The sequence below is a fragment of the Schistocerca nitens genome, chromosome 1 (genome assembly GCF_023898315.1).
Source record: "Schistocerca nitens isolate TAMUIC-IGC-003100 chromosome 1, iqSchNite1.1, whole genome shotgun sequence".
Taxonomy (NCBI): Eukaryota; Metazoa; Arthropoda; class Insecta; order Orthoptera; family Acrididae; genus Schistocerca; species Schistocerca nitens.
Genome location: NC_064614.1, coordinates 614,612,039 through 614,638,969, shown reverse-complemented (window position 1 = coordinate 614,638,969; position 26,931 = coordinate 614,612,039). Strand labels below are relative to the sequence as shown.

Sequence of the window (26,931 nt, the reverse complement as noted above, 5' to 3'; positions counted from 1 at the left end):
TCCCTAGAGGAGTAAACCTCATACAAATCCTGGTCCTCCAGGTTGGGGGTTGGGCATGGGGCTAATAACCCCATACTGTAAAAAAAAGAATATTACGGAAATTCAACAGAAGCCTCGGAAACTGGATGGAAAGCATGTATCACGACCCCGGCAAAGGAAACGGATAAAGGATCTAACAGTAGCATCATGGAATGTTAGGACAATGCTTCAGCCTGGAAAGATGAAAGAAATAGCCAATGAAATTTTAAAATTCAAATATGATATTGTAGGGCTACAGGAAATAAGATGGCAGGGGAATCGGCAGATAGATAAACCTGAGTACTCATTGGTATATAGTGGACCAGAAGAAAGAACAGGCCAACTTGGAACAGGGTTTATAATAACTAGGGAAGTTAGGAAAAGCCTTCTAGAATTTGAACCCATAAATGAAAGGATGTGCAGACTCAGACTAAAAGGTAAATTTAGGAATATATCAATAGTTAATGCACATGCACCAACAGAGGAAAAAGAGGATATAATTAAAGAACAGTTCTACGAAGACTTGGAAAAAGTATGCTGTGCAGTACCTAAATATGACCTGATGCTAGTAATAGGAGATTTTAATGCAAAAATAGGGAGGAATGAACATCTGTATGGAGTTTCTGGAAAATATTCACTACATGAAGAAAACAATGAGAATGGAGACTTACTATGCCAATTCGCAGCAAGGAATAATATGATTATCAAAAGTACCTGCTTTCCACATAAAAGGATCCATCTGGGTACTTGGAAGTCTGCAGCCAATGGAGTAGTCAATCAGATTGATCATATTTTAGTGATTGCACGCCACTCCACGTCAGTTACGGATGTACGGAGCTGCAGAGGACCAAACTGTGATTCAGACCACTTTCTGATAAAATCAGTCTTGAGAGAGAAACTGTCACTAACAAATGGCAACAGAATGGGAAAGATGATGAAATGGAATACAGACCAACTGAACATCCCTGATGAAGTAAAAAAATACCAAGTAACACTTAGCAGAAAGTTGAGCAATGAAGAGACCACAGTAGGAGTAGATGAAAGGTGGAACAGGTTTGAAAAAGCCATTAAGGATGCTGCAGAGGAAATAATAGGCATAAGAAGGAACAGAAGAACCCAGGAGTGGTTTGATGAAGATTGCAGGTCAGCAATAGAGGAAAAGAACAGGGCAAGAACAAAAATGCTACAGAGAGAAACCAGAAATAATGTGGAACAATATAGAGAATTAAGGAGAAGAGCTAACAGACTGTGCAAGAGAAAGAAAAGAGAGTGGAATAAGAAGAAATTTCAAGAACTAGAAGAACTAAAGGAACAGAGTGAAATAAGAAAGTTCTATCATGCCGTAGGCAAAATGAAGAATAGATTCCAACCAAAAACAATGGCCTGTTCCAGTAAAGATGGGAAAATGATAAGGGAGGAAGAACAGATAGTGGGAAGATGGGCAGAATATTTCAAAGATACACTAAGCACCAGCCTAGAAGATGAAGAGACAGCTGCACAGGAGGGAAGAGTGGAGCTGGAAGTAGACAATGAAACCAATGAGGCAAGAAAACCAACACTACAAGAGGTCTCCCAGGCTGTGCACAAGTCAAAAAACAATCGAGCCCCTGGGGAAGACAGCATAATTGCTGAATTAATAAAAACTGGTGGTGAGGCTGTAATAAAGGAACTGCACACATTAATATCAGATATATGGGAAACAGAAACTATGCCAGATAATTGGAAAATTGGAATAATAGTCCCCATTTATAAGAAAGGGGACAGAACAGCATGTGAAAACTATAGAGGTGTAACACTCCTAAGTACAGCTTATAAGATCTTCACAAGTATATTAAACGAAAGGATACAGAAGTGTGCAGAATGCATACTAGGGGAATATCAGTGTGGCTTTCGACCGGGCAGAGGAACTACTGATCAAATATTTGTGATAAGGCAAATGATGGAAAAGTTCTATGAATATGATATAGATCTGCATTTCTTATTCATCGATTTCAAACAAACCTTTGACAGCATAAATCGGCAAGAACTATACAGAGTACTGAAAGAAGTTGGTATATCTGCTAAATTAATAAGACTAATCAGAATGACAGTGACAGACACAAGAGCAAAAGTAAAGGTCCTTAGCAGAACAAGTGAAAGCTTTGACTTTAATAAAGGTGTGAAGCAAGGGGATAGTCTCTCCACTGTCCTATTCAACATTGCCCTGCATAGTGCAGTAAATAAAATCAACAAAAGAGACACCATATTTATGAAAACTAGCCAGATATGTGCATACGCTGATGACATTGCTATAGTAGGAAGAAATACCAATACACTCCTAGAAACATACTGGGCAATGGAAACAGAAGCCTTAAAAATTGGCCTCATAGTAAATGTAAACAAAACAAAATATATGGTAATGTCACAATCTGAGGCCAGAAGAACCCCTAAAAACCTAAACATCAATGGGAAATGCTTCAATGGAGTGTCCTTTTTTAACTACTTGGGAGCCCTAATAACAAATGATAACAGTATTGGAAAGGCTATAAGGGAAAGAATACAAGCAGGAAACAGAGCTTACTTTGCAAATATGCAGCTTTTCAAAAGTAGCCTTGTTACAAGAAAAACTAAATTGCTAATATATAATTCCCTAGTCTGCCCAGTTATCACATACGGCTCAGAGGTATGGACGTTGACAGAACACGATAAAAATGCTCTAAGAAGCATTGAGCGGAAAATACTACGCAAAATCTATGGGCCAATAAGGGAGGAAGAAGGCTGGAGAATACGTTACAATGCTGAATTACAGGAGTTAATACAAGGCAGGGACATAGTAAAATTTGTTAAATCACAGCGAATACGATGGCTAGGACACTTGGAGAGAATGACAGAGGATAGAATTCCAAAGAAAATGATGAAAGGTATGATCCATTCAGTTTGGCGAAAAGGGAGACCTAGAAGAAGATGGATCGATGAGGTAATAATGGATATCAGCAATATGGGAGTCCGGGGGTGGAAAAAAGCAGCAAATAACCGAGAAGTGTGGAGGAAGATTGTTGAAGAAGCCAAGGCTCAGCAAGGGCTGTAGAGCTACTGAAGAAGAGAAGAGAGGGGTAGCCTAAGTGCGTGGTCCAGGCCGACCACGTGGCTGGGAATTCCATGTTGACACTGTGTCAAGGACTGTGCTTTGTGTCGATGAAGGAGTTTTGTATTCTGGGAGTGCCAAAGATGGTGGACTTTGTGAAACCATAATGGCAGACATTTCACAGTTCATGTAGAAATTAATAATAGCCAGAGGAATCATGATACCTTAAAAAGACACATGTACATTATCATAATTTGCACGACAATTCTGATGGTGTAATCAGATTTTCAGTATCTTCATTAGTCTAAAATTTAGTATCTGACTGTAAATTATACAAGTAACACCCAGCAACGAGTTTCCAAAATGTAAACGGCTCGTCCGATTTTGTCGATCGACATATCTTTAGAAAGCTATTAGTGTAAACTTACATTTGTATGAATTACAGGCATGTAACTTGAATAGTACATGAGTTATTGGAGCGCAAAATGGCCGATTACTATTGATCACGTCAGGTCATAAGTACCCCACAGTGACACGAAACAACGTTTGCAGCATGCTTATAAATATATTTATTCGTCTATGTCTTTGTTTATATCCGATATATACTATTCATGAAGAAATTGGTCAAATATTTACTGTGTTTTAGACAGGACAAAGACATTAGCCTAATGGCCTACTTTTGTTTTATTCCTTTGATATATGATTATTTGATTTGTTTATGTATTTAATAATGTGTGCTAGAGCGTGTTTATGGTGCAGCTGTAGGAATATTTATTTAATTTCAAGTTATTTAAATGTAAATCCAGTATTTCGTATATGTTTCAATATGTTTGTGAGTGTGCGTTGGCTTGGAGACATGGCGGGAGCGCTCTAGCCAATCACAGCGCTCGTTACTACGGTAGACGAACACTGAAGTCAATGGAGAGACGGTAAGGAAGTGGGGGAGGAGCATCGGGTCGCACAGGAGGATGAGTGCTGGACAGGAAAATCGTAACTGGAATGAGCAGAATGGTTGGAGAATGAACAGCAGTGATATCTTCCGCGAACAGGACACAAATAAAGAACATAGATTTGATGGGGGAAATTCGCGCTAAGTGCAGTCACGTAACAACCAGTCGGGAAACTAATGTTTGCCACATCTCAGATCCAGGTATAGTGATCTGAATAGGCGATGAAAAGGTCTGTAGATAATGGTAATGGTAGAAATGTTGATAGGTTTGGAGAAAGGAAACAAATACGTAATATGGAGTATGTTAAAGAGGAAGGTTATATAGGTGGCTCTTTCAATAAAAGCAGGCGCGAACGGCAGAAGCATAGATTTGTGAGAGATTTAAGTAAAAGTAATCGGAATAAATTTGCAGGGAATGATGTAAGTTATGAATGTGTGATGAATGAGTGTGTGAATGGTGATGAATGGAAAGATTCAGTGGTTCAAAAAGAAGTTAAAGAGGAGATGAATTTTGTGAAAGCAAATTGTGTGGAGAGTTCTGAAGAGGTATTAGGAAGTAGTAGCAATTGCAGTAAGGAAGGTGTTGTAGTATTTGGTACCGCCAGCTGAAAGCAAGGGTGATTGTGTTTTGGCGGAAAGTGTCAATGTTACTAAGGGTGGCTTAGCATTGATCTCACCAGCAGTTGAAGTTAAAAATGTATCAGCAGAGATAGATGATTTCTGTTTAAAGGAACAGAGTAATGGGAATTCATGTAATGATGTGAAAGCTACTGGTATTGATACTTCGGAGGAAGGAATTTGTGCGCTTCTAATGACGAATGAACGCGAAATGAAACTTATTGATGAATGTGTGGATCTAAAACGTTTGTCTGAGTATGAATGTAAGAATGTATGTAAAGTAGGATCGGGGGCTAATTTGGATGAAAAGTGTGTAGAAATAGCACTGTGTGCTGATTTTTGTCCAATCACAGCGGAATGTAGCAAGTCTGGAAGCCCCAAAATTGTATGACAAGGTAGCAGCAATTTGTGTAATGTAGTGGCAGAGGATAAAGTTGTGTACGATTCACATAAAGTTAATTTGTTGATGGAGGAAAGTAAGGTTCCTGATGTGAATTTATGTAGTGATTTAAATGGTGTATCAGCAGATAAGGTTGCTGAGATGAATATTTATGGTGATGACAGCTTTGGCATCAATGTATTATGTCAGGAAGATAAAGTGTTTAACAGTGAATTGATGTGTAATTTTGTTGAAGCTGCAAGTGTCGATATTTTGGAGGGGAAAAACAGTAAAGTTGTGAATTCTGTGGGTAGTGAATCGGCGAAAGATGTGGAAGAACTAACAGAAAATTTAGTGGTCTAGTAAAGGAGGTAATTTTAGGAACTGACTTCCAGCGCGAATATAATACTTCGCTTAATTGTGTAGGGAAATGTCTAGAATTTGAATTTCAGAACGAAAAAAGTAAAATTTTTAAAGACTTTTAACAGGTGAAAATCAGATTGTTCATGCTGTAGTTACTGAGGCTTGGAGTGAGGAAGTCGATATGCATAACAGAATTAAGGAAGTTATTGATGCAGTCAAGGGTATATCAGAAGGGGAAAAGAAAGTGTTGTGTGGGTTGTTGTACGGCTACGAGGATGTATTCTCGGATCGACCTGATAATGTTACCGATCTCGAGTACTCTATAAAAATGAAACCTCACGAACCAATAAAGTGCAAACTGTATATAATACCTATAGATGATTGGGATGCTGTCAGAGTTCGATTAAAACAAATGTTGGATTGGGGTACAGTCGAACAATGAAGGAGCGATTACTGCAGTCCTAACGTTATTGTTAAAAAACTTGATAACTCAGTCAGAATTGTATTAGATGGGAGAAAAATAAATAAAGTAATAAATTAGACCAAAGGAGGAACTGCTGCAGGATTTTAATAATATTAACTTAATGTCCAGTGTTGATATGACCTTGGGATTTTGGCAGATCCCATTGGCAGAGGAAAGCAGATGGTACACTTCTTTCCTTTTTGAAGTGCGAAGCTACCGGTTTAGGGTAGTGCCATTCGGACTTAACAATTTCTGGGGCAGTTTTTGTAAGAGCGTTGAGTCATGTCCTGGGGGAGAGTCTAATGAGCAAACTCGTGATATACGTAGATGATATATTGATCACTACAGAAACGTGGAATGAGCATTGTCAAGTTTTGGAGGAGGTACTCATGGCTCTGAGACGAGATGGAATGACTTTAAAGCTCGCAAAATGTGAGTTTGTTCGAGCACAAATTCAATTCCTGGGGCATATCAATACTTCTGATGGAATTTTACCTAGTTCCGAAAAATTAAAGTCCATTGCCGAATGTAATAGACCCAAAAGTAGGAAACAACTGAAGTCATGCTTGGGATTGTGCGGTTTCTATAGAAAATTCTTGGGGGAGGAAGGAATGAATATTCCGCATTTAGGCAAATTGTTGAAGAAAAATTCAGCTTGGAGGTGGACCGAGGAATGTGAAATGGAATTCCAGGGTATAAAAGATAAATTGTGCAATAGTAAGATGTTGTACTACCCAGATATGAATTTCCCTTTGTATTTAGCGTCGGACAGTTCGGACTATGGAATAGGTTCTACGCTATTTCGGTAAAAGCTAGTCGATGGAAAAATTGAACACCATAGTGTGGCATTCTCCAGCCGCATGCTAAATAAGCACGAACGGGGATACAGCAATTCAGAGAAGGAGATGCTCGCGATCGTGCACCGATTTAAGAAATTCCGTATGTATTTAGAGTGCAGAGAAGTGACAGTGTTGTCGGACCACAAGGCGCTGAGTTATCTGTAAGACTGCAGGATACTGAACGACTGCTTAATACGTTGGGCAATATTCACGCAGCAATTCGAATACGAAATCCGCTACATCGAGGGTACAGAAAATTGTGTTGCCGATGCTCTGTTCAGATTACCAGGGGGGGAAAGACGATGGAAGGAATGAGCTGAACGACTTTAAGCTACTGTATATGAAGGGGGTAGCGAGAGAGACAGAAATTCGTGCGGTGTGCAAAGGTATGTGGCTAGCACAAAACGGCAATCCTGAACTGAAACACATTAAGGTGAATTTCGACAGCAAAATACTAGAAAATACTCAAATAATTTAAGATACACAAGGGAGTGTTATTCCGGCGGAAAGATAAAGAGACGGACAAACTGAGACTGTGTTTTCCCAATAGTTATGTGGAACAGTTAATAGACTACGTCCATTTAACTCACGGACATTACGGGGCCGAAAAGTACACTGAGATCATCGAGAAATACGCCCACGTAAACAACCTGGCCCGGTGGGTCCGTGTGCAGCTGGCGGGGTGCGACCGTTGCCAACGGGTCAAATATTGCACTACCGCGCAACAGGGGGAAATGCAAAGCATTATACCTACTACAGTGGGCGATTTATTGGCTGTGGACGATTGTGGCCCACTACCCACACGACGCGGTGGCATGAAATACATCTTTGTTGTGGTGGATGTGTTCTCTAAGTTCATTCACCTGTATCTGATACGGAAAGCGAATAATGAAACTCTGATCGCCAAACCGAAGAAGGCTTTCTTCAAGAATATTGTAAAACAAGTAAGGCTGTTGTCTGACAACGGATCACAGTTTACTCCGAACGATCGAAACACGTTCATGAACGACCAGGGTGTGCAACATATCCGTATATCCGTCTACCAACCAGCGAGCAACCCATGTGAAAGGTATAGGTGGGAAGAAGGACGTTTATGTAGGACGTATGGCAGCAATCGTCATTCCAAGTGGGTGGAGTACATGAGCTTGTTTGAGGACATACTCAAGAGCATAAAAAGTAAGGCTACGGGGTACTCACCTTTGGAAGTCATGACCAGGGTGAAACCAATGTTCCTACTCATAGAAACGGTAGAATTCCCGCCGCGGAAAGCTGAATCAGCTGCTGAAAGAGAGCAGCCAGTGACAGCCCGCATGAAAAAGTTAGCCTCTGAAAGGAAAGGGCGACACAATGGGCGATACAAACAGATGAAGTACAAAGTGGGGGACAAAGTGCTTGTGCGCACCAAAGAGCGTTCCAGCGAAGTGGACGGGGAGATAAGGAAATTATTTGAGTTATACTATGGACCATTTATTGTGGCAGAGTACCCTCACCCAAATGCATACCGTTTAAAATATCCTTTCTCAGGAAAACCTTTGGGTATAATAAAGGTGACGGAGTTGAGGCTGTTTATAGAGAAATGGGAGAAATGAAAAGCTGTTCTAATTTGTAATTAGTGGTAGTAATTTTGGAGGGATAATTTTATATGTTTTACTTGGGGATTCATTAGTAATTTGTTAGTTTATTGTGGCACTGTAAGTGTGCAAGAGGGAGAAGTTTAGGCACTGAGGGTGTGTGGAGGTCAGTGACCTCGTGGATTTAAGTACAATATGTATTGGTTTATGCTTTTTATAAGTGTGTGGCGAAGAATTTAGTGGTCAATTTGATGGGCATTAAAATTGTAATTGTGTATGCACGCATTTTTTGGTGCATGGAGGTAGGAAGGATTTATTAAAGTCAATTAAATAGACCTTGTGAGAATTTGAGCTTACTGTGATTCAGTCGTTTGCCTTGTGACTTTGTTCCTAAAGTACCGTTTTCCGCTGGAGGGAATCCTTACCGAGGATCCTGGTTGGATTTGGGAAATGGTTTGTTGATGGGTTTCTACTTTTGGTTTTCGTTGTAGACAAATTTGTCACTATAAACGGTGGAGCTCGGAATTCAGAGGTAGACACGATTTCTGCGAGGCACTTGGTCAAAAGACTGATGTGAGTTGATCAATACTTCGTGCTAAAATCCGTGTGAGCATGTGTAGTGCACAGGTGGAGGAGTGTTGGACGGGAAGGCGCGACGGACGGCCGCAGGAAATACTTGAGCAGTTTGCACGTGGTCGCGGGAGATAGAAATATTTCGTAGTGCTGACTTATGCACTTGTGAGATTTCCATGGCTTCTGCAGTGAAGATGTAGTATGTGTTTAGAAGTGAATATTTTGTGAGCTATGTTGTCGTTCATAGCTAACTACGTGAAGTAGGATTCTATTGTTTCCCTGTTATTCAACTTATATTTTATTTAAATGCAGGACCATTTACTCCAATAAGTGTTTTGCAGTAATAAATGACATTCTTAAAGGTACTCCTGATATCGTACTCATCATTAAGTCGTTAAAATAGTACCTGAAGATTTTATTTAATTGCAATCTTTCATTTATGAATTTCTATGTTACATTCAAAAGTCGCAATTGCCGAGTGATAGGAACCTTCCACCTTTTGATTCATGTGTGTATTCATTTGTATACTGTAGACGCAGCAGTATATGGCATATAATGCGGCAACTACGTATCCCAGCCCATAGACAACGAAACCAGCCAAAACTTTTAATATTTCAACTCTGAGTCTGTGGGTACATAGTTGAGGGCCACCATTAATTTTTTTCTGAAATCCCGCATACTGGTCTAATGGCAGATGGAATGTGAGGATAGATCAGTGCCTGCTGCTTCTTCTTAGACATTCCCTTCTTGATAGGAGGAAACATACAAAAGTAGCAATCACTGACATGGTTAATTGGCTCACACCAGATGATGGACACTGCAAAGGGCACTGAATGTCCTTTCCCATGCATCCAATTTCTGAGGTTGCTGGCACAAGTGTTGCAGATCACATGTGGAGCCCAGGTTTTATCCTGATCACCAATTTTGCACCCAATCTAACAACTATAAGCTTTTTTAATCAATAGAGTTATTTGCTGTTTTGTGAAGCAAATGTCACTTCACACACATACCAAAATGTGTCCGCACTGTTAACACAAACCTGTGGCATTTTTGTTCACTTCAGAAGCAGTCAACTTGAACAACTGGTGATTAATCTGGAAACAAACGTGCAAAACGTATTACATGCATTAATAAAGTCACTGCAGTTGAAGAGGAGGGAGACAAAAAGATCACTAAAATGTTTATATCCAAAATATTGCACACAAGTAAGACCAGGGACAAAAACATAATCCATTTTTACTTGTTATTATGACTTTGACAAACCACTATAATATTTGATTTTAAACTTACCATACAAATCCATATATATTTATCTCATCATAATAAAACAGTATAAAATGAAAACTAGAGCTAATTTTGAATTGTCTCTGTGATATTCGCGATCAGCACATTAGAACTGATAGGAATCAGCTATTTTCATTCGATTTACATTTTCATTATTGCACAGTGTAATCAACTGCCTATACCAAGTGTATACTTCTACAATATTATATATACTGCAGTATCTGCATGTGCATGCACAGACACTGGAAACTGTGACTTTGCCTGCTAACATCAGAAGCTAACCTATTCTCACTGAGCTCACTCCTGTTGCAGCAAAGAATTTTATGTTTTCTTAAACTTAGCCAGAAGCGAGATACACTGTTTGATTATTACCCGCAGCCAAAGAGCACTGAGATTCTAATGTTTTGCTGGCCACGATTGAGTGTTGTTGTATATAAGTACGCCAGTAGCGAGAGGCAATATGCAACTGTTAAGGGAAGATTAGGTTTGTAACATGCCACATCACGTAAAGGTGTGTGTGTCCAAGCAACCAAAAGCTTATGATTTATCTGTGCATTTTTTCTTTGTGCTGTTTACAGGGTATGCGACTGAACCACAGCGTTAAATGAAGTGTAATGCTACACGTGCAAGTGATTACGCTGTGCGGTGATTGTCTCTGAAACAATCACTCTGCGGTTTATATTTTCTCTCTGTTTTGTAATTAATCTCATTTGATTCTGTGTCTGAAAAAACGTCGACTGAGTTACAGGATAGTTTCAAATGTCAATTTATTAAACCTACAACAATTGGTGACCTCAACATGATATTCGTCCGTCACTGATGCGTCAGTAATGCCATGTCACATTAAGTAAGGAACATTTACGCCAACCACGTGATGCATCTTTCGCATCTTTGTCACTGTAATTCCGCAAGTCAGACCGGCTACCAACTGCAGAAGTGCTTACAGGTGCAGTAATCAATCTTGTGATGGTAAAACTGCCATTGTTTTGGCAGAAGAAACATGTCCTGTGGTTTGTGGAGTTAGAAAGCTAATTTTTTTTAGTGTATGTAATTGCAGACCACACAAAGTATAGCTACGATATTAGAGAGCTCAACAAACGTAAGGCCATGAAATTGCAAGACATTCTGGCGTCACCAGCAAGCGTTGATCCCTACACAACGATCAAGGACACCCTGATTATCCGCCTCTTGCAATCTGAGGTGGAGAGACTGGAGAAGCAGAAGCTGCTCCCTGCTGAGGAGCTAGGTGACGGCTCTCCATCGTACTGCGGCGCCTGCGTACGTTAGCAAGCAATGCTGTTAACGAAGACATCCGGAGGAACATTTATTTATCATGCCTGCCACGTAACACACAGAAGTTATTAACTGTGTGTGCTAACGAGTTGGTTGGGTTCTCACAATCTTCAGATCACATAGCGGAGATGTATCTGTCCATATGCATCACCACAGTTTACCTACAGCCTCAGGCAGGTAACACCCTCAACAGATTACAAACACAGATCACTGTGTTCACTGCGTAAGTTTCTGCCTTACGAACTCAGAATACCAGTCGCCAGTCCAGTCGCCACCGCCCAGCAGCAAAGCGCAGCCACTCACTCTCTTCAGCAAGAGACTGATGGTAAAACTGACAGTTACACTTCAAAGGTGTGGGAGTGCAGTTCACCATGTGAGAAGGGAAACAACAGGAAGTCAGTCATGAAGGCCACTGGTGCTCCACATGCGAGCCATTCACAATTCGTGACAGAGCATAATACAAAGCTACAGTTCCTTGTAGACAAAGATACTAATGTGTTAGTTTATCCATCTGCCCGTCTGCTTTACCGAAATTGTGATGGCTGCACCTTTTCGCCACCAATGGGTCCACACTGCCACCATTAAGCACTAGCAGGTCTCTCCATCACATGTGGATCGAAAGAAGATCCATGTAGAGATTATAGACAGCTGGACGCCAGAACCATCCCTGACCAGTATCTGATCATATCGAAGATTTTGTATTCAATGTGTAAGTAGGCTGTTTAGGTTTTTTTATTGGTAACGCCACCTAAGTATGAAAATCACCGGCTGTGCCGTGTGCAGTCTGTGGCTGCTTTGCATTGTTGTAATACTCAACCATTGTAGTGTTAGGCAGCTGGCTGTGAACAGCGCGTAGCGCTGGGCAGTTGGAGGTGAGCCGCCAGCAGTGGTGGATGTGGGGAGAGAGATGGCGGAGTTTTGTAATTTGTCATGATATCAAGGTAAATACATTGTTTGTTCTCTATTAATATCTTTCATTTGCTAACTATCCCTATCAGTAGTTAGTGCCTTCCATAGTTTGAATCTTTTATTTAGCTGGCAGTAGTGGCGCTTGCTGTATTGTAGTAGTGGGAGTAACCAAGATTTTTGTGAGGTAAGTGATTTCTGAAAAGTACAGGTTAATGTTAGTCAGGGCAATTCTCTTGTAGAGAATTTTGAAAGTCAGATTGCGTTGCGTTAACAAAATATTGTGTGTGGAAAGTCAGATTGCGTTGCGCTATAAATATTGTGTGTCAGGTTAAGGACAGTCGTGTATATTGTTCAAAAGGGGACGTTTCATATGTCGACCCTTAGCCGAGGATACCTCACTGGAATCTTCTGATTTTTTCCTTGTAGTTTGTGTAATTAGTGTAGATTTTGTTTATTGCTAGCGCGTAATTATAGAGAGAATTTCCTTGTAGTTGTAGTTTTTCATTGTTGTACAGTAAAACAGTTGTGGCATGCATGTAGATTTGCAGCAAGTATTTCGCAGCTGCGCTTGCAATTAACTAGATATTATTTTCAGTGCTATGTTAATGTGTTTTCTTATTTTTGCTCTTCAAATTGTGTTTTTCTGTGTTGTCGTGTGAAATACTGTGACAATAATGGCGTGTGAAAAACGTAACACTAGGCTCCAAAACAAACTGAGAAATAATAGTGACGACGAGCGTAGCTTGCCAGCACCACTGTGTAATGAATTAACAGATGTTCAAAGTAATAATTTGGTAGCTGTGCATAGGGAAATGGAGCGGGCTGCAAACAATGGTGTAGACAGCGAAACAATTAGAGAACAGGGAAGCATTATCGATCGATCGGTCGGCGACAGCTCGCCTCAGGAATCCGAAACGACAGGAAACAATCTCGCAAATGCTGTGAATTCAGGATTTGGGTCCTCACCGTTTTCTCAAATGAGTCAAGACACATTTTCTGCTTGTCAAAATGTGAATGTTTCCGGTGCAAATTCACTGCCGAAAAGCACTGAGGAACATGTTCCAGACACCAGTGCATTGTTATTACAATTAATACAACAAATGGGACAAACACAACAAAAGCTTCAAAAGTTAGACACAACGCTCGAACAAAATCAGAAACAAATGGGACAAAATCTTCAAAAATTAGACACAATCGAACAAAATCAGAAACAAATGGAACAAAATCAGAAACAAATGGAACAAAATCAGAGTCAAACACAGCAACAGCTTCAAAAGTTAGACTCATTGGAGCAAATTCTTGAACAAACACGTGAGGATTTAACTAATGAGTTACATCACATTGAATCGAAATGTCAAAAAGTCTGTAACGACGTAAAAACACAAATTTGTGAGCATTTCCAACCTATTTTTTCGCGGCATGAAAATGCACTACAGAATCACGAAGTAGCCATAAAAGAACTGCAAACTACTGTTCATGAAAATCATGAGACCTTGCAAGCTAAATTTGACTCAGTTGCATCTACCGATTCGGTTACGCAACTTGCAAAAACCCAGGAAAACTTAAAAGACACAGTAGAAAGACACATGGAGGAAATTAGTACATTATCAGAGAAAGTAGTTGAACTTTCGGATCAGCTAAATAATTTATCTACGAAGGTAGATGATAATCTGAATGACACAAAACCGGTAGTCTTTAATGACACAGAAGAGTGCGAACAAATTAGGAAATTCAAACAAAATCAGAATCAAATTAATACGCAACACCAAAGAGAAATCCGCGAAGTACAAGATCAGCTGACACAGGTAGTACAAGAATTACGTATTTCGGAGGACACTCGCGCCCCAATACGGGAAGAGGGACTTAGCAATATGGAACAGCCACAAAATAATAACACAGGACACTTCGGAAATTATGACAGAAATTGGCAAGGCACACCGAATTTTGAGATGGAACCGCCGAAACGACGTAATAATGACCGATATGCGACTCGCCGACATGATGACTTTGACTATAAGCTGTTCATTACTACACGTAAATTCAAAACATTTAAGAATTCTGGCAACGACATTCATCCACAAGCGTGGCTCCATCAATTCTCTCATTGTTTTCCTCCCAACTGGTCATTAGAGCACAGATTAGAATTTATGTGTGGCTATTTAGAAAATGAACCAGCTGTAAGAATGCGATCGGTCATTCACGATTGTCACAGTGAAGGAGAATTTTATCATGCCTTCCTCTCAGCATATTGGTCTCAAGCTACACAAGACCGAGTAAAACATAGCATCATAATGATGAAACATTTCGAACAATCTGAATTTTCCAGTCTTGTGAAATATTTTGAAGACATGTTGCACAAGAATCAGTACCTGTCAAACCCATACAGCCCCTCAGAACTCATCCGCATTTGCTTAATCAAACTGCCTGAACATTTGCGACATATTATTTTGGCAGGACGTTGCAAAGACGACATTGAAGCATTTCAAGGACTCTTACAAGAACTAGAAATTGACACTGACAATCGCGGAACGCACGAGCACAACAATTACAGATCACATCCGTCGCAATTCCGCGATGAAAGAAATAATAACTGGACGCGACAAGGCTATTCTCACAACACAAATCGTGACCGAAACAGACACCACCCGTATAACAACCGTTGGCAGAGTAGTAATAATTACAGGGAAAGATCACCTCTCCGCGGTAATGACTATCACAGAGACAATCAGAGAAACAGACAATATGGGAACCAAAACAATTATTATTACGAGGGACAGAATAACTTTAGACGCAACGGTCCAGCGCGCAGTTACGATTCAGGGAGAAATTCTCCACCACTTAACCGACAAGAAAGAAACCACAGAAACTACCGACATGACGACAGACGATGTGATCGTAACGACAGACCTGAATTGCATCAGAACTGGCGGGATTTAAACAGGGCAGGGCCCTCTCGTCACGGTGAATTTGTAGAAGTTAGGTCTCCAAATCCCAATAACGACGCGCGACAACAGAGAGACAATAGGCAATGACTCACACCGCTGGCAGCCACAAAACGTTCTTATGACACTAACGACGCAGCTGCCGTAGCTAGTAATTACGTAAAAATGGAAGACATTAGGGACATCTTACTCCAAGAACACGACGTAAAACATAACAACATTGCATATCCTGTGATTCACATTACAGTAAATAACGTAAAATTTACGGCAGTACTTGACTCTGGCAGTCCCATTTCAGTAATTAGTGAAACAGCTTTTAGCAAATGCAACAAATCGAACGATTGCCCCATACTTCCATTACGTAAGATTAAATTACAAGGTGCAATCTTTGGAAAAAGTGTAGATGTACGCCAACAAACCAACTTAGAATTCTTTTGCCAAAGCCACAGCTTCTCTATGAACTTTCTCATTGTTCCATTATTGTCGACGGAAATTATACTGGGAGTAGACTTTTTGAATGAATACAAAGCAATCTTAAGCTTTCACGATGCTGAAATAAGTTTAGAAAAAGAAGGTAAGTCAGTAGCTTTGAAATTTGAAGATTGGCTCTCAAACCATGACGAAGAAATTAATCGGCTTTACCTCCTGTTAGACAACAGTTCGGAATTTTCGACGGAACTTGACACTAACAATCACTCTGCAAGTACTGACAGGGGTGATATCGACGGCGCATTTGATACTAATGAGTTAATTCAGAATAAAATTCAAACAATTGAGAATTGTAATGACAATGATAGGCAAGACCTTTTTGAGATTTTACAAGCACATTCCACAGTTTTTACTCACAAAACAGGAACAATCAAGGGATTTCAATACCAATTTCGTGTTCGTGAGCATACTAAATTTTGTGTTAGACCATACGTAATTCCGGCGCATTATAGGGACCGTGTTAGAACAGAAATACAATCTATGCTTGACGAGGGCATTATTGAGCCTGCAGTAAGCTCATACAACAATCCATTACATGTTGTTGAGAAGAAAAATGGATCGATCAGGCTTGTCTTAGATTCGAGACAAATCAATACTATCATTATTCCTGAAACAGACAGGCCGCAAACGTTGGAAGAACTTCTTCAAAATTTTAATGGTGTAAACGTGTTGTCTTCCATTGATCTCAGATCCAGCTTTTATCAGATCGAACTTCATCCAGAATGTAGAAAATACACAGCTTTCCTTTGTTTCGGCGTTTGTTATCAGTTTCGGAAACTTCCTTTTGGTTTGAACATTTCTTCAGCAGCATTCATTCGCGGGCTAAATTCCATATTACCTGAGTTCTTAAAACGTCACATCACCTTATATGTGGACGATATTCTGATAGCAGAAACCTCATGGGAACAACATAATCGCATCCTCAACAGTTTGTTACGTATTTTTGCAGAATCTGGAATTACAGTTAACTTGGAAAAGTCTGAATTCGGTAGGTCAAAGGTGAGGTTTTTGGGACATATTATTTCTTCTGAAGGCATTCAGCCGGATCCTGAAAAGTTAGAAGCAATCAGAGCCATTCCAGTTCCATCCACAAAAAGACAAGTCCGTAGTTTTCTAGGTCTCGTAAATTTTTACCGTCGTTTTCTGAATATGCATATCCTTGTTACACCAAAACTTTGTTCTCTCACTGGAAAAAATACTATTTGGAACTGGGACGAACAAGCACAGTTGGAATTCAATTCTTTGAAAGAATCGCTACTTAACGCGCCAATTCTAGCTCATCCAGATCTGTCACAAGAGTTCTGCCTTAGCACGGATTCTTCTAAAGTCGGTCTTGGTGCCCATTTATTTCAAGAAGCCACAGAAAATGACACTACTGTTCAGAAAACCATTGCTTTTGCTAGCCGAGTGCTAACAAAATCTGAAAAAAATTATTCCGTTACTGAATTAGAAGCTTTAGCTATCGTTTGGGCATTTAACAAATTCCGTTTCTTTCTTTCTGGTAAGCACGTAAAAGTATACAGTGATCATCGTGCATTACAATTTCTTATGTCTTCAAAATTAAATCATGACAGGTTAAAACGTTGGGCATTGTTTCTGCAAGAATTCCACTTCACAATAGTCTACATTCCCGGCAAGGAGAACATTGTTGCGGACGCACTGTCACGCGCACCGGCTGGGCTTGAGAAAAGTAACACAGAAGGCAACCTCGAGAAAAATTTCAGTATTCTTTACATTCAGAAAGTCGCCTTTGAAAACTTCATCACCACATCTTTAAAGGACATTGCTCATGAACAAGATAAAGATCCGATTTGGAAAGACATCAAAAGCAAATGGCATGAAAAGACACACACACAGATTCGGCATTATTATCTGGTTAGAAACAACATACTGTTTAAACGCTGCACTGTTGATGACAAGCTATGGGTACTTTGCATTCCTGACGATTTTGTTAATAAGCTCATTTGGTACATTCATTTCAGCTACGCACATTTTGGTCCACGAAAATGTTATCATATTCTTCGAACGACTTGTTATTTTAACAATATGGAAAAGAGAATTCGAAGAGTCTTGTCTATTTGTAAACTTTGTCAAAAGGCGAAACCATCTACTGTCTCACATCGTGCTCCGTTGTTTCCTATTATTCCTTCTAAATTAAAAGAATTTGCTGCAGATGATCTATTGGGACCCCTTGTCAGAACATCGAATGGATTTTCGTACGTTCTAGTCGCTGTTGAACTTACTTCCAAATTTGTTTCTTTCACTCCGTTACGTAAAGCCACTGGACGATCTGTATCCAACGCCTTTGTTAAAAATTTCTTACGTGAAGTTGGACACATTAGTAAAGTCATTTCAGATAACGGACCGCAATTCAGATCTGCTGTTTGGTCTCGCATGCTTCGCAACCATAAAATCAAACCTGTTTTTATTTCATTGTATTCACCACATTGTAACCCCTCCGAACGGATTATGAAAGAAATCAATAAGCTTTGCAGACTTTATTGTCACAGAAAGCATCAGCATTGGGACAGATATTTACACTTATTTCAAAACGTGCTGAATGAAATGCCTCATGACTCCACTGCTTTACCACCTACTCTTGTGCTGAAGAATGAAAAACCACCGAACAGAATCAGAGAGCTTGTACCTTTCCCGAATACACGTAAACTTCGACACAAAGACATAATTGATTTGGCTCTTAAAAATATAAAATCTGCAGCAGACAAAAGGAGAAAACTACACGGAAAAGCAAATGCAAAGAAATTGTATATTGGTCAGAAAGTTCTCATTAAAGCTCATTCATTGTCACATAAGAAGAAACACTTGAGTCACAAATTCTTTCTAGTTTACAATGGACCATACAGAATCCGACGTATACCACATGATAATTGCGTTGAAGTTGAAACTCTGCGTACTAGGAAGAGTAAAGGTTTACACCACATTTCACATGTAAAACCGTTTATTGAAAGATAATCTGCTTTTTTTTAATGCAACATATTGGTTTACTTGCAAATACATTATGGATTCAAGGTGCTTACTGAGAGATACCAGGTGACACAGTGGTTAGTCTATTTGACAGCTACACGACTATATCACGACGCTACTAATGTGTGACACAATTCACCTTGTTGCTTTTGCGGTGTATCTGTTTTATATCTGCACAGTTTTTCTGAATTCTTCTGGAAAGTAAAACATGTTTTAGTAGTAACTTTTGTGGTATAGCAACAATGAGCCAGCCTTTTCCGTAGCACAACAATACGTTACAGCACAATACTTTCTTCATCACAACAATAAGCGTAATAACTAAGATATCTATACGCAAAGCATTTCACTTTTGTGTATCATCAGGTAAGTACATTGACTTCTGCAGAACTTAGCTTTCGGAGGACGATAACTACGACACTTCCACAGAGATTATCTTACAACATGACGCACAGTTTAGCGCTACAGGACACGTATTTGAGTGATTAATTTTGTACTTCAAACATTTATTTTTTAAGATTTTTAAATTGCAAAGAAAGTTTTCCGTGATACATTTCATTCCATTGCTGTAATTTGTAACACCGGAGGGTATAATTACATTTATCCTCAGGGGGGTACACGCTTACTTTGTGTACCATGTGTTTGGCAAACACAAGGAACCCTAGCTAATATGGTATTTGCTTATACAACTTTACACATCGGTACCATATTTCTCTAACACACAAATTACACAGCTATCCGATTATTTAACAAAGAAACAAACATTTATTTTACCACATCAATGACAGATGTTTACGCAATTACGCAGTTGGATACCTTCACACTTATGAAATTGTATTTTGTCTGTACTTTGTGAAATGCTCATATTTTTTCGGAACCATTGTGATACTATGAGAGCGTTGAATGATGTATTTGGTATGGGATCATAATTTTTAAAGTACGTTTGAGGCAGATGACACTTTTGACATAAGCAGAGAATTTTTTTTAGGTTTTGAAATTATTGGAGGAAGCTACGACGTTTTTGAGATTTGACTGAGGTTTTATGATGTTATTATTACGACGACGATGTGTATTATGCTGCTGAGGTATGTTTATGGTCAAGAAGCTGATGCTATATGAGTTATTTGATTATGCTACGTATTCATTAACAGGAAATATTGAAGAAGCGTCGACGAATTTGTATATGTGTAATAAGGTAAGGAGTAATGAATAGTGATTTAGGGACTCTGATTTGTGATAAAGGTTGTTGGAAACCAAGAATCGTACTTTAAGAGTTATGAAATGTGTGTAAATGCGTGAATGTATCACAATGCCGACGAAAATTTTTTTTGGACGCTGTTATATTTATAGGATTTTGTTTCTACAGATTTGTAATCCAAATTCTTGACCTGTGAAATATTTTTATATGAGTCACTGTAGCGAAAACTGCTGTCGTAAATATTCCGGGATGAGAGGTAAGTGACCGAGACGTAATTCGTTGTGAGCGGCCACCTGTGCCAGCCACCTGGAGAAACAGCCATTAGGTGGAGAAAAAAAAAAAAAAGGGGGGGGCCATTATCCTCGCTTGACGTTCCTTTGTAGAAAGCATCGCAACATTTCACGGCTATTGTCGTGCTAGTTGAGAGAAATGCCATATGGCGACAGAAATGCCTAATGAAATGACGAGAAATATTTTTACATCTGCACACCTGATTACGACAAGCGTCTTTCTACGAGAGTTGAGAGAATTTCTAACTTATGAAATGTCACATGACTACTGAATGATTATTTTATGCTTTACTTTGTACATAGTTGCTTATTTCATTTGATATCTAGTTTCCAGCTGTGTTGCAGCATTGGTTTCATAAAAAAAAAAATTCATTTGCTAATGTGAACACTTTCTGTCAACAGATCTATTAAATAATTACTTTATGACCCACATTCTTCGAAAAAGGAGCTCTTGGAATGGAAAGAACAATAAGAAGGGACTAGTAACAGTTACTGCACACATAATTTTCTTTTCAAGTACATGGTAATATTTTTTTTACAATAAGTTGTTGTGGTGCACCACTTTAATTACTTAGACATTAAGATGTGATTATACATTTCCCTTATCTGCATTGTTATCTTTAGTGTACTATTTTTTCTGCTTGAGCTATGTCATGTTTAGGTATCAGTTGCTGCTGTTTGCCAGGCATAGTGTTATTGAATTTGACTTTGTATTATTCTGTTAAGCCAGTTTTACTAATGATTTCTTGTTATTATTTGTTGCACATTGCCTTAGATTAGTTGTAATATTACAATTGCTTTGCTAATTTCTTAATGCTGCTTGCTTCGCAAATCTGCGTTTTTTTTGTCATTGCTGTTTGTGTTAATTTGTTATGTGCTGCTGCATTGCCTCGTCCCATAGTTTAGCATCTGAGCTCAGTAGATTTAAGTTAGCTTAAGAGGGGGTAGACTATATAAGAAACTAACTATGATGAATTGGAAGAAATGCATTGAGAAGCCGCAAGAAACAGATAGGGCCAAAATGAGTATTGTACAATGAGCCATATTTATTTTGAAAGAATTATGGTTGGAATACAGAAAAGAGGTACAGATAGGACTTTTGGAAATAATGAGGAACGAAGGGAGATCTCCAAGAACAAAAAAAGGTTTTGTTCACAAAATACTGCAGTCCCAAAAGTTACACTGAAAACGAACCCTGTCCTTTCCATTGTGTTATCCCACTATGTGTTTGTGTACCCTTGTGTATTTGTTTTCTTCCTGTCTTTGTGTAGTTTCATAGAATTTTTTCTTCTTCTAATACTAAGCTACATTCACTATGATGAGGAATACTGTGATCCTCAAATATAATTTGCATTGATAATATGTTATTTACTTTGTAAACATGTTTAAACAGTATTTGTTCTGTTTTGTTTTAATGCTCATGTGGAAGTTGATATTCCAAAAGTTATTCTGATCTTTATGTATGTACTTATGTCATTATTTTTGTAACACTGATGTATTTGTTTATTTCTATTCTTTTGTAAAGCCCCTATTCCTACAAATGTTATCTGTATTATTATGTTTTTAATGATGTATTTTATACCGTTGTTATTGTATTCTTATGTTATAAAATTGTAATTGACACCAGGTCATCAAATTAAGTAACTTGTAAGTTACATTTCACTGCACACGTTTTTGTTGGTCATAATATATGGACAATATGTGACAAGTAGGGACTGTTAGTGTTTGCACGTGTGTTAATAATTCAGCAAGGGACTGGATAACAGCATTGCTGGTTCTAAGGACAATTCCAAAAACTTTGTGAGTGCACAAGTGGTGGTTATGGACTTGCTATATTGTCCGCAAGACTCTTCAATGGTGATTGTGTACCTGCACAGTCATAACAGATGGCTGCTAGCCATCTCTACAAGGACTACAGTGGGTCTGCACCTCTGGTGGCCCACCAATACCGTAATCTCTACCAGGACTACAGTGGGTCTGCTCTGTGATGACCTACACACCAATACTCTTCAAAACTTCGACTGACTCTGTTGTGGGTTTGCTCTGTTGTGGCCCATTACCTGTCAGCATGTCAACAGTCAGCACTGTCTTTCCGTTGGAAGGACAACACTACTTCTTCAAGACTGCATGGAAATCCACTACGTCTGTGTGCATTGTCTTTTACTGCTCAGACTTTGAGAAAAACACTGCAATGTGATGAATGATCAGGACTGTCTTTAGGGACTGTGAGAAAATTTTAGCTTTTGACCAACATTGTATCAATAAGTGTGTGCATTTGATTTATTTGTTATTGTAATTACGATTATGAAAAATTTTAACAAATATGTATTGCCCACTGCCCAACCCAATTTGTAAAATTTTTTTTGTGGGGAGCATGGGGGCTATGTAAGTAGGCTGTTTAGGTTTTTTATTGGTAACGCCACCTAAGTATGAAAATCACCGGCTGTGCCGTGTGCAGTCTGTGGCTGCTTTGCATTGTTGTAATACTCAACCATTGTAGTGTTAGGCAGCTGGCTGTGAACAGCGCGTAGCGCTGGGCAGTTGGAGGTGAGCCGCCAGCAGTGGTGGATGTGGGGAGAGAGATGGCGGAGTTTTGTAATTTGTCATGATATCAAGGTAAATACATTGTTTGTTCTCTATTAATATCTTTCATTTGCTAACTATCCCTATCAGTAGTTAGTGCCTTCCATAGTTTGAATCTTTTATTTAGCTGGCAGTAGTGGCGCTTGCTGTATTGTAGTAGTGGGAGTAACCAAGATTTTTGTGAGGTAAGTGATTTCTGAAAAGTACAGGTTAATGTTAGTCAGGGCCATTCTCTTGTAGAGATTATTGAAAGTCAGATCGCGTTGCGCTAAAAAAATATTGTGCGTCAGTTTAAGCACAGTTATGTAAAAATTGTCAAAAGGGGACGTTTCAAATGTCCATGGTAAATGTATTTTTGATACATTGGATTTAGTACAGGCATTTTACCAAATTCCTGTGGCACCAGACGACATTACTAAGACCACCATCTGCACACTGTTCAAACTGTTTGAATTCACTACAATTCCTTTTGGTCTTTGTAACGCAGCCCAAACATTTCAATATTTCATGGATGAAGTTGCACATACCCTACATTTTTGTTATGTGTACGTGGATGGCGTTTTTTCACTCATCTTTGTGGACACAGTCTGCTTATCAATCTGTCGAAGTACATCTTCAGAGCACCCTAGCCTACAACCAATGCTCACGGTACAACGCCGCCATAGGAGAAAGTCGAAGCCATAGTAATATTCCCCAGTGTATGATGGTTAGAAAATGATGTGATTTCTAGGTGTCACTAATTTCTAACATTGTTTCATTTGCAACCATGATCTCCTGGCTGGACCACTGAATGAATTCTGGCATTCTGCACCAATGCCAAAGGAGAAACTGCCGTGAAATAGTGAGGCCAAGTTGGCATTTAACAATGTGGAGATCGTCATCACAGAAGCTAGACTGTTAGCACACCCGTTCCACAGGCATTTCTCGCCCTAATGGTCGATGTGTCTGCAGCCCTTGGCCGTTTTCAGTCAAAAGTAACCGCCATTACAGCGAAACTGGTCCATATACAGTCGTGAAATGTACATTGCATACACCTCCATTAAGAAGTTTCGCTACATGTTAGAGGGACGGCAGCTCACTTTAGTAACAGACCACAAGCTGCTGATGTACGCTTTCTGCCAGTGTCTAGAGAAACCAACACTACATCAGCCATTTAGACGGTGTCGAGCAGTTCACAGTAGTGCAGTAAAGATGCTCTGGCGCATTTTGTTTGTGTGTGTTGCATATATTCAGGGGCAGGCATACATTCGAGGGCAAATTATGCCCTTCCCCCTATCCTTAACCTATTGTTATGGTAATTGGTTTATGATCCCTTGGATGTTGATTTATGATTTCCTGCAGATAATCCATCCTTCTGAGAAACCCCAACCACTCCCCCTCCTCCTCCTCCACCCTAACACCTCTGGGAAAGGGGTTACCGATCCTGGGACACTTTCTTTGACATTCCCTTTCCAGTTCAGTTCTGATCCATTTTTCCCCTTCTGGAAAATACCCCAACCATGATCCCTTCCCATCCACTCTCCTCCCCTCCCAGAAACACTGCGCCACTTTTAGCATATTTGATGGGAAATATCTCATCAAATTGACTGACTCTTTTTCAGGAAAAAAACTCACTTAAAACACTGACCACCACTAAACACACAGACACACACTTGCATCATCACATGCACCATCAAACGACTGCAGGAGTGCTTGGAACCATGACTGCACCAGGCAGGAGGGACTGCAGTTGTGTGACCATTGCCCCTAGGCTCCATGAACCACCACTGCCGGCCAGGAGAGGTTTTGAAACTGATGGGAATGCAGCATTCCTCCCTCAACCACTTGCCTGGAAAAGCTCACAGATTATCAATTAATAAAATCACATAGAACCTGAAACTGAGCTGACAGTTACCCAAAAGCCCAGGTATTTCAAACACACACAGATCATGATTAAATATATACTACTACAAGTGACAGGAATGATTCACTGCTCTAATTACACATCGAAATTGTCATGGAAAAACCACCACTCATAAACAACTGTCATAATACAACACACACATGAGGATCACACTTTTGCAGATAAAGTAATTAAATTTCGAATAAAAGAAAACATACTCGCCATAGCACTAATATATCTGAAGTCTACTGTTGTTTTTATGTATGTGTGTATATCGGTTTCACATGGGGGGGGGGGCTTCCCAGCACAGGGTAAGTTTGGGATAGGACCAGGATATAGCTCATAGATGGATCCAGCATGTATTACACCTGGGATATGGTTGAAGGTGAATCCACCATATGTTATGGTCCGGATGGGGTTTGGAAATGGACCTACTATGGATTATGGCTGGGATATGGTTCAAAGGTGGAGCCACCAAGTGCTATTTCTGGGATAGGGTTCAAAGGTAAATCCACCCACGATATGTCTGGGAAGGTATCTCAAGGTGGATTCTCCAGTGGTAGGGGCAAGGAAGGCTTTGTAGGTGAATCCAACTGTGATAAGTCCAAGGTGGCGTCTGAAGGTGGATTCATTGGAGCAGGGTCTGAGGGCCAACATATGAAACTGACACACACACACACACACACACACACACACATACAGAGAGAGAGAGAGAAAGAGAGAGAGAAACAGCGCAGTTGCACTAAGTGTTGATAGCTATACATTTACAAGCAAATTTAGAATACATGACCAAAAGTGACATCAGGATCGCATGAGTAGAAGTGTCAACATCTTGGATCGTTAAAGATATGCTGTATATAGATGGGAGCTTTGAAAGCAGGTCGCTCTGTAACATAGTGGATGTTTGAGGGTGTTGGGAGATATTCAGTGTGTTGAGCTGTTTGATCTGTATGATACTTGTAACTTGTGCAGAATTCATCTCCTGAATCAGCATCATTATACAGTTCAGTGTGTGCTGTGTGGGAGATTAGGTTTGCTCATCCTACCTCTAGAACATTTTATGCATCTTTCAAAGGTTTGTCTTTAGCTATTAAGCAACATCCTGAGAAACTAAGTGAAGCTGGATTCTTTTATGCCATTAATGGAGATGAAACCGCGTGTTTGCATTGTGGTGGAGGGTTGAAATATTGGGATGATACAGATAAACTATGGGTTGAATATGTTGTGTGGCTTACCAAGTGCTTGTTTGTGCTTCTTGCAAGGGGTAGGGATTTTGTGGATAATATCTGTCAGAGGAGAGATGCAGAAGTTACTGCAAAGGTTGCAGATAATGTTAAACCTCCATCAAATTTTCAGAAAACAGCAACAGAACACCTTGTGACCATGAGAGCTTCTGATAACGCTCACATGTGTGAAACCTGCTTCCAGGATATATTACTGCTTGCGTTACATGTGGACCTATCCTTTCGTGGTGTGCTGTGAGTCAGAGACCTGTTTAGATACAGTAAGAGCATTTTTGACGAATGCAACAATGTTGTAAGAAATACTTTTATTTTATGCTGTACTTTTTATAGTTTGTTAATACACATTGTGAGGAATAAAGCATTATCATTAAAATGAATTCTTTTTTGTTGTTTTCCTACGTCAGTCACATTTGAGTCTGCTCTTGATAGCTTTGATTACACCGTGATCTTAATACCTCCTGAGCTGTGCTAAAGAACCGTGATTCCTTTTATTGTCGAAGTACAGAACTGACATACAATTTCACCATTCTGTCAATGTATGCAGTCTTCCATGAGAAAAAGAACGTCATTTCGTCCTCCAGCGGAGTACTATTGTTAAGATGTGTAATATAGAGGTCCATGTGATACCATAACACATACACCCCACCAAGCTAGTAGCGACTAGATTCTGCATTGAGGCGTATTGCAGGGAGTAAAAGAAAATCCGAGTGCTACTTATGGCCATGCGTCATATTACTTTAGTATAAAACATGACACAGCAGACATAACCAGAACATGTATTCAAAGGCGCTTGGTTTTCTTAATGTACGCAGTGTATGCTGTGTACATTAATAGGGGGAAGTTTATGCACTCCAGAGACTTTGTACCATATACCATAGCATGGATGCTGCAGGAATATAAAAACTCCATCGAAAGCAGCAATGGTTGATGTTGAAATGGACCATTGGTCTATATTATTGCAATGGCCTTTTGTAGATGACTACCAGCTTATGGATTCA

General features: G+C 39.6%; 1 protein-coding gene across 1 annotated transcript; it reads left to right on the top strand.

Annotated features, from left to right (window-relative positions):
* The first annotated feature begins 1,396 nt into the window (after window positions 1–1,396).
* LOC126262868 (uncharacterized) lies at window positions 1,397–26,171 on the top strand. Its single transcript, XM_049959776.1, has 5 exons — window positions 1,397–1,561; window positions 4,762–4,894; window positions 5,069–5,317; window positions 5,517–5,782; window positions 25,662–26,171. Exons 1-5 carry the CDS (start codon window positions 1,397–1,399, stop codon window positions 26,169–26,171), a joined length of 1,323 nt encoding a protein of 440 aa, XP_049815733.1.
* Window positions 26,172–26,931: the final 760 nt, after the last annotated feature.

Excerpts from the sequence above, each read along its gene's own strand:
- LOC126262868 (XM_049959776.1), top strand. The coding sequence starts at position 1,397 with ATGGCCTGTTCCAGTAAAGATGGGAAAATGATAAGGGAGGAAGAACAG. Across the intron at positions 1,562-4,761 it reads TAGACAATGAAACCAATGAG|GAACAGAGTAATGGGAATTC; the intron begins GCAAGAAAACCA and ends TTCTGTTTAAAG. Across the intron at positions 5,318-5,516 it reads TATTTTGGAGGGGAAAAACA|GTGAAAATCAGATTGTTCAT; the intron begins GTAAAGTTGTGA and ends GACTTTTAACAG.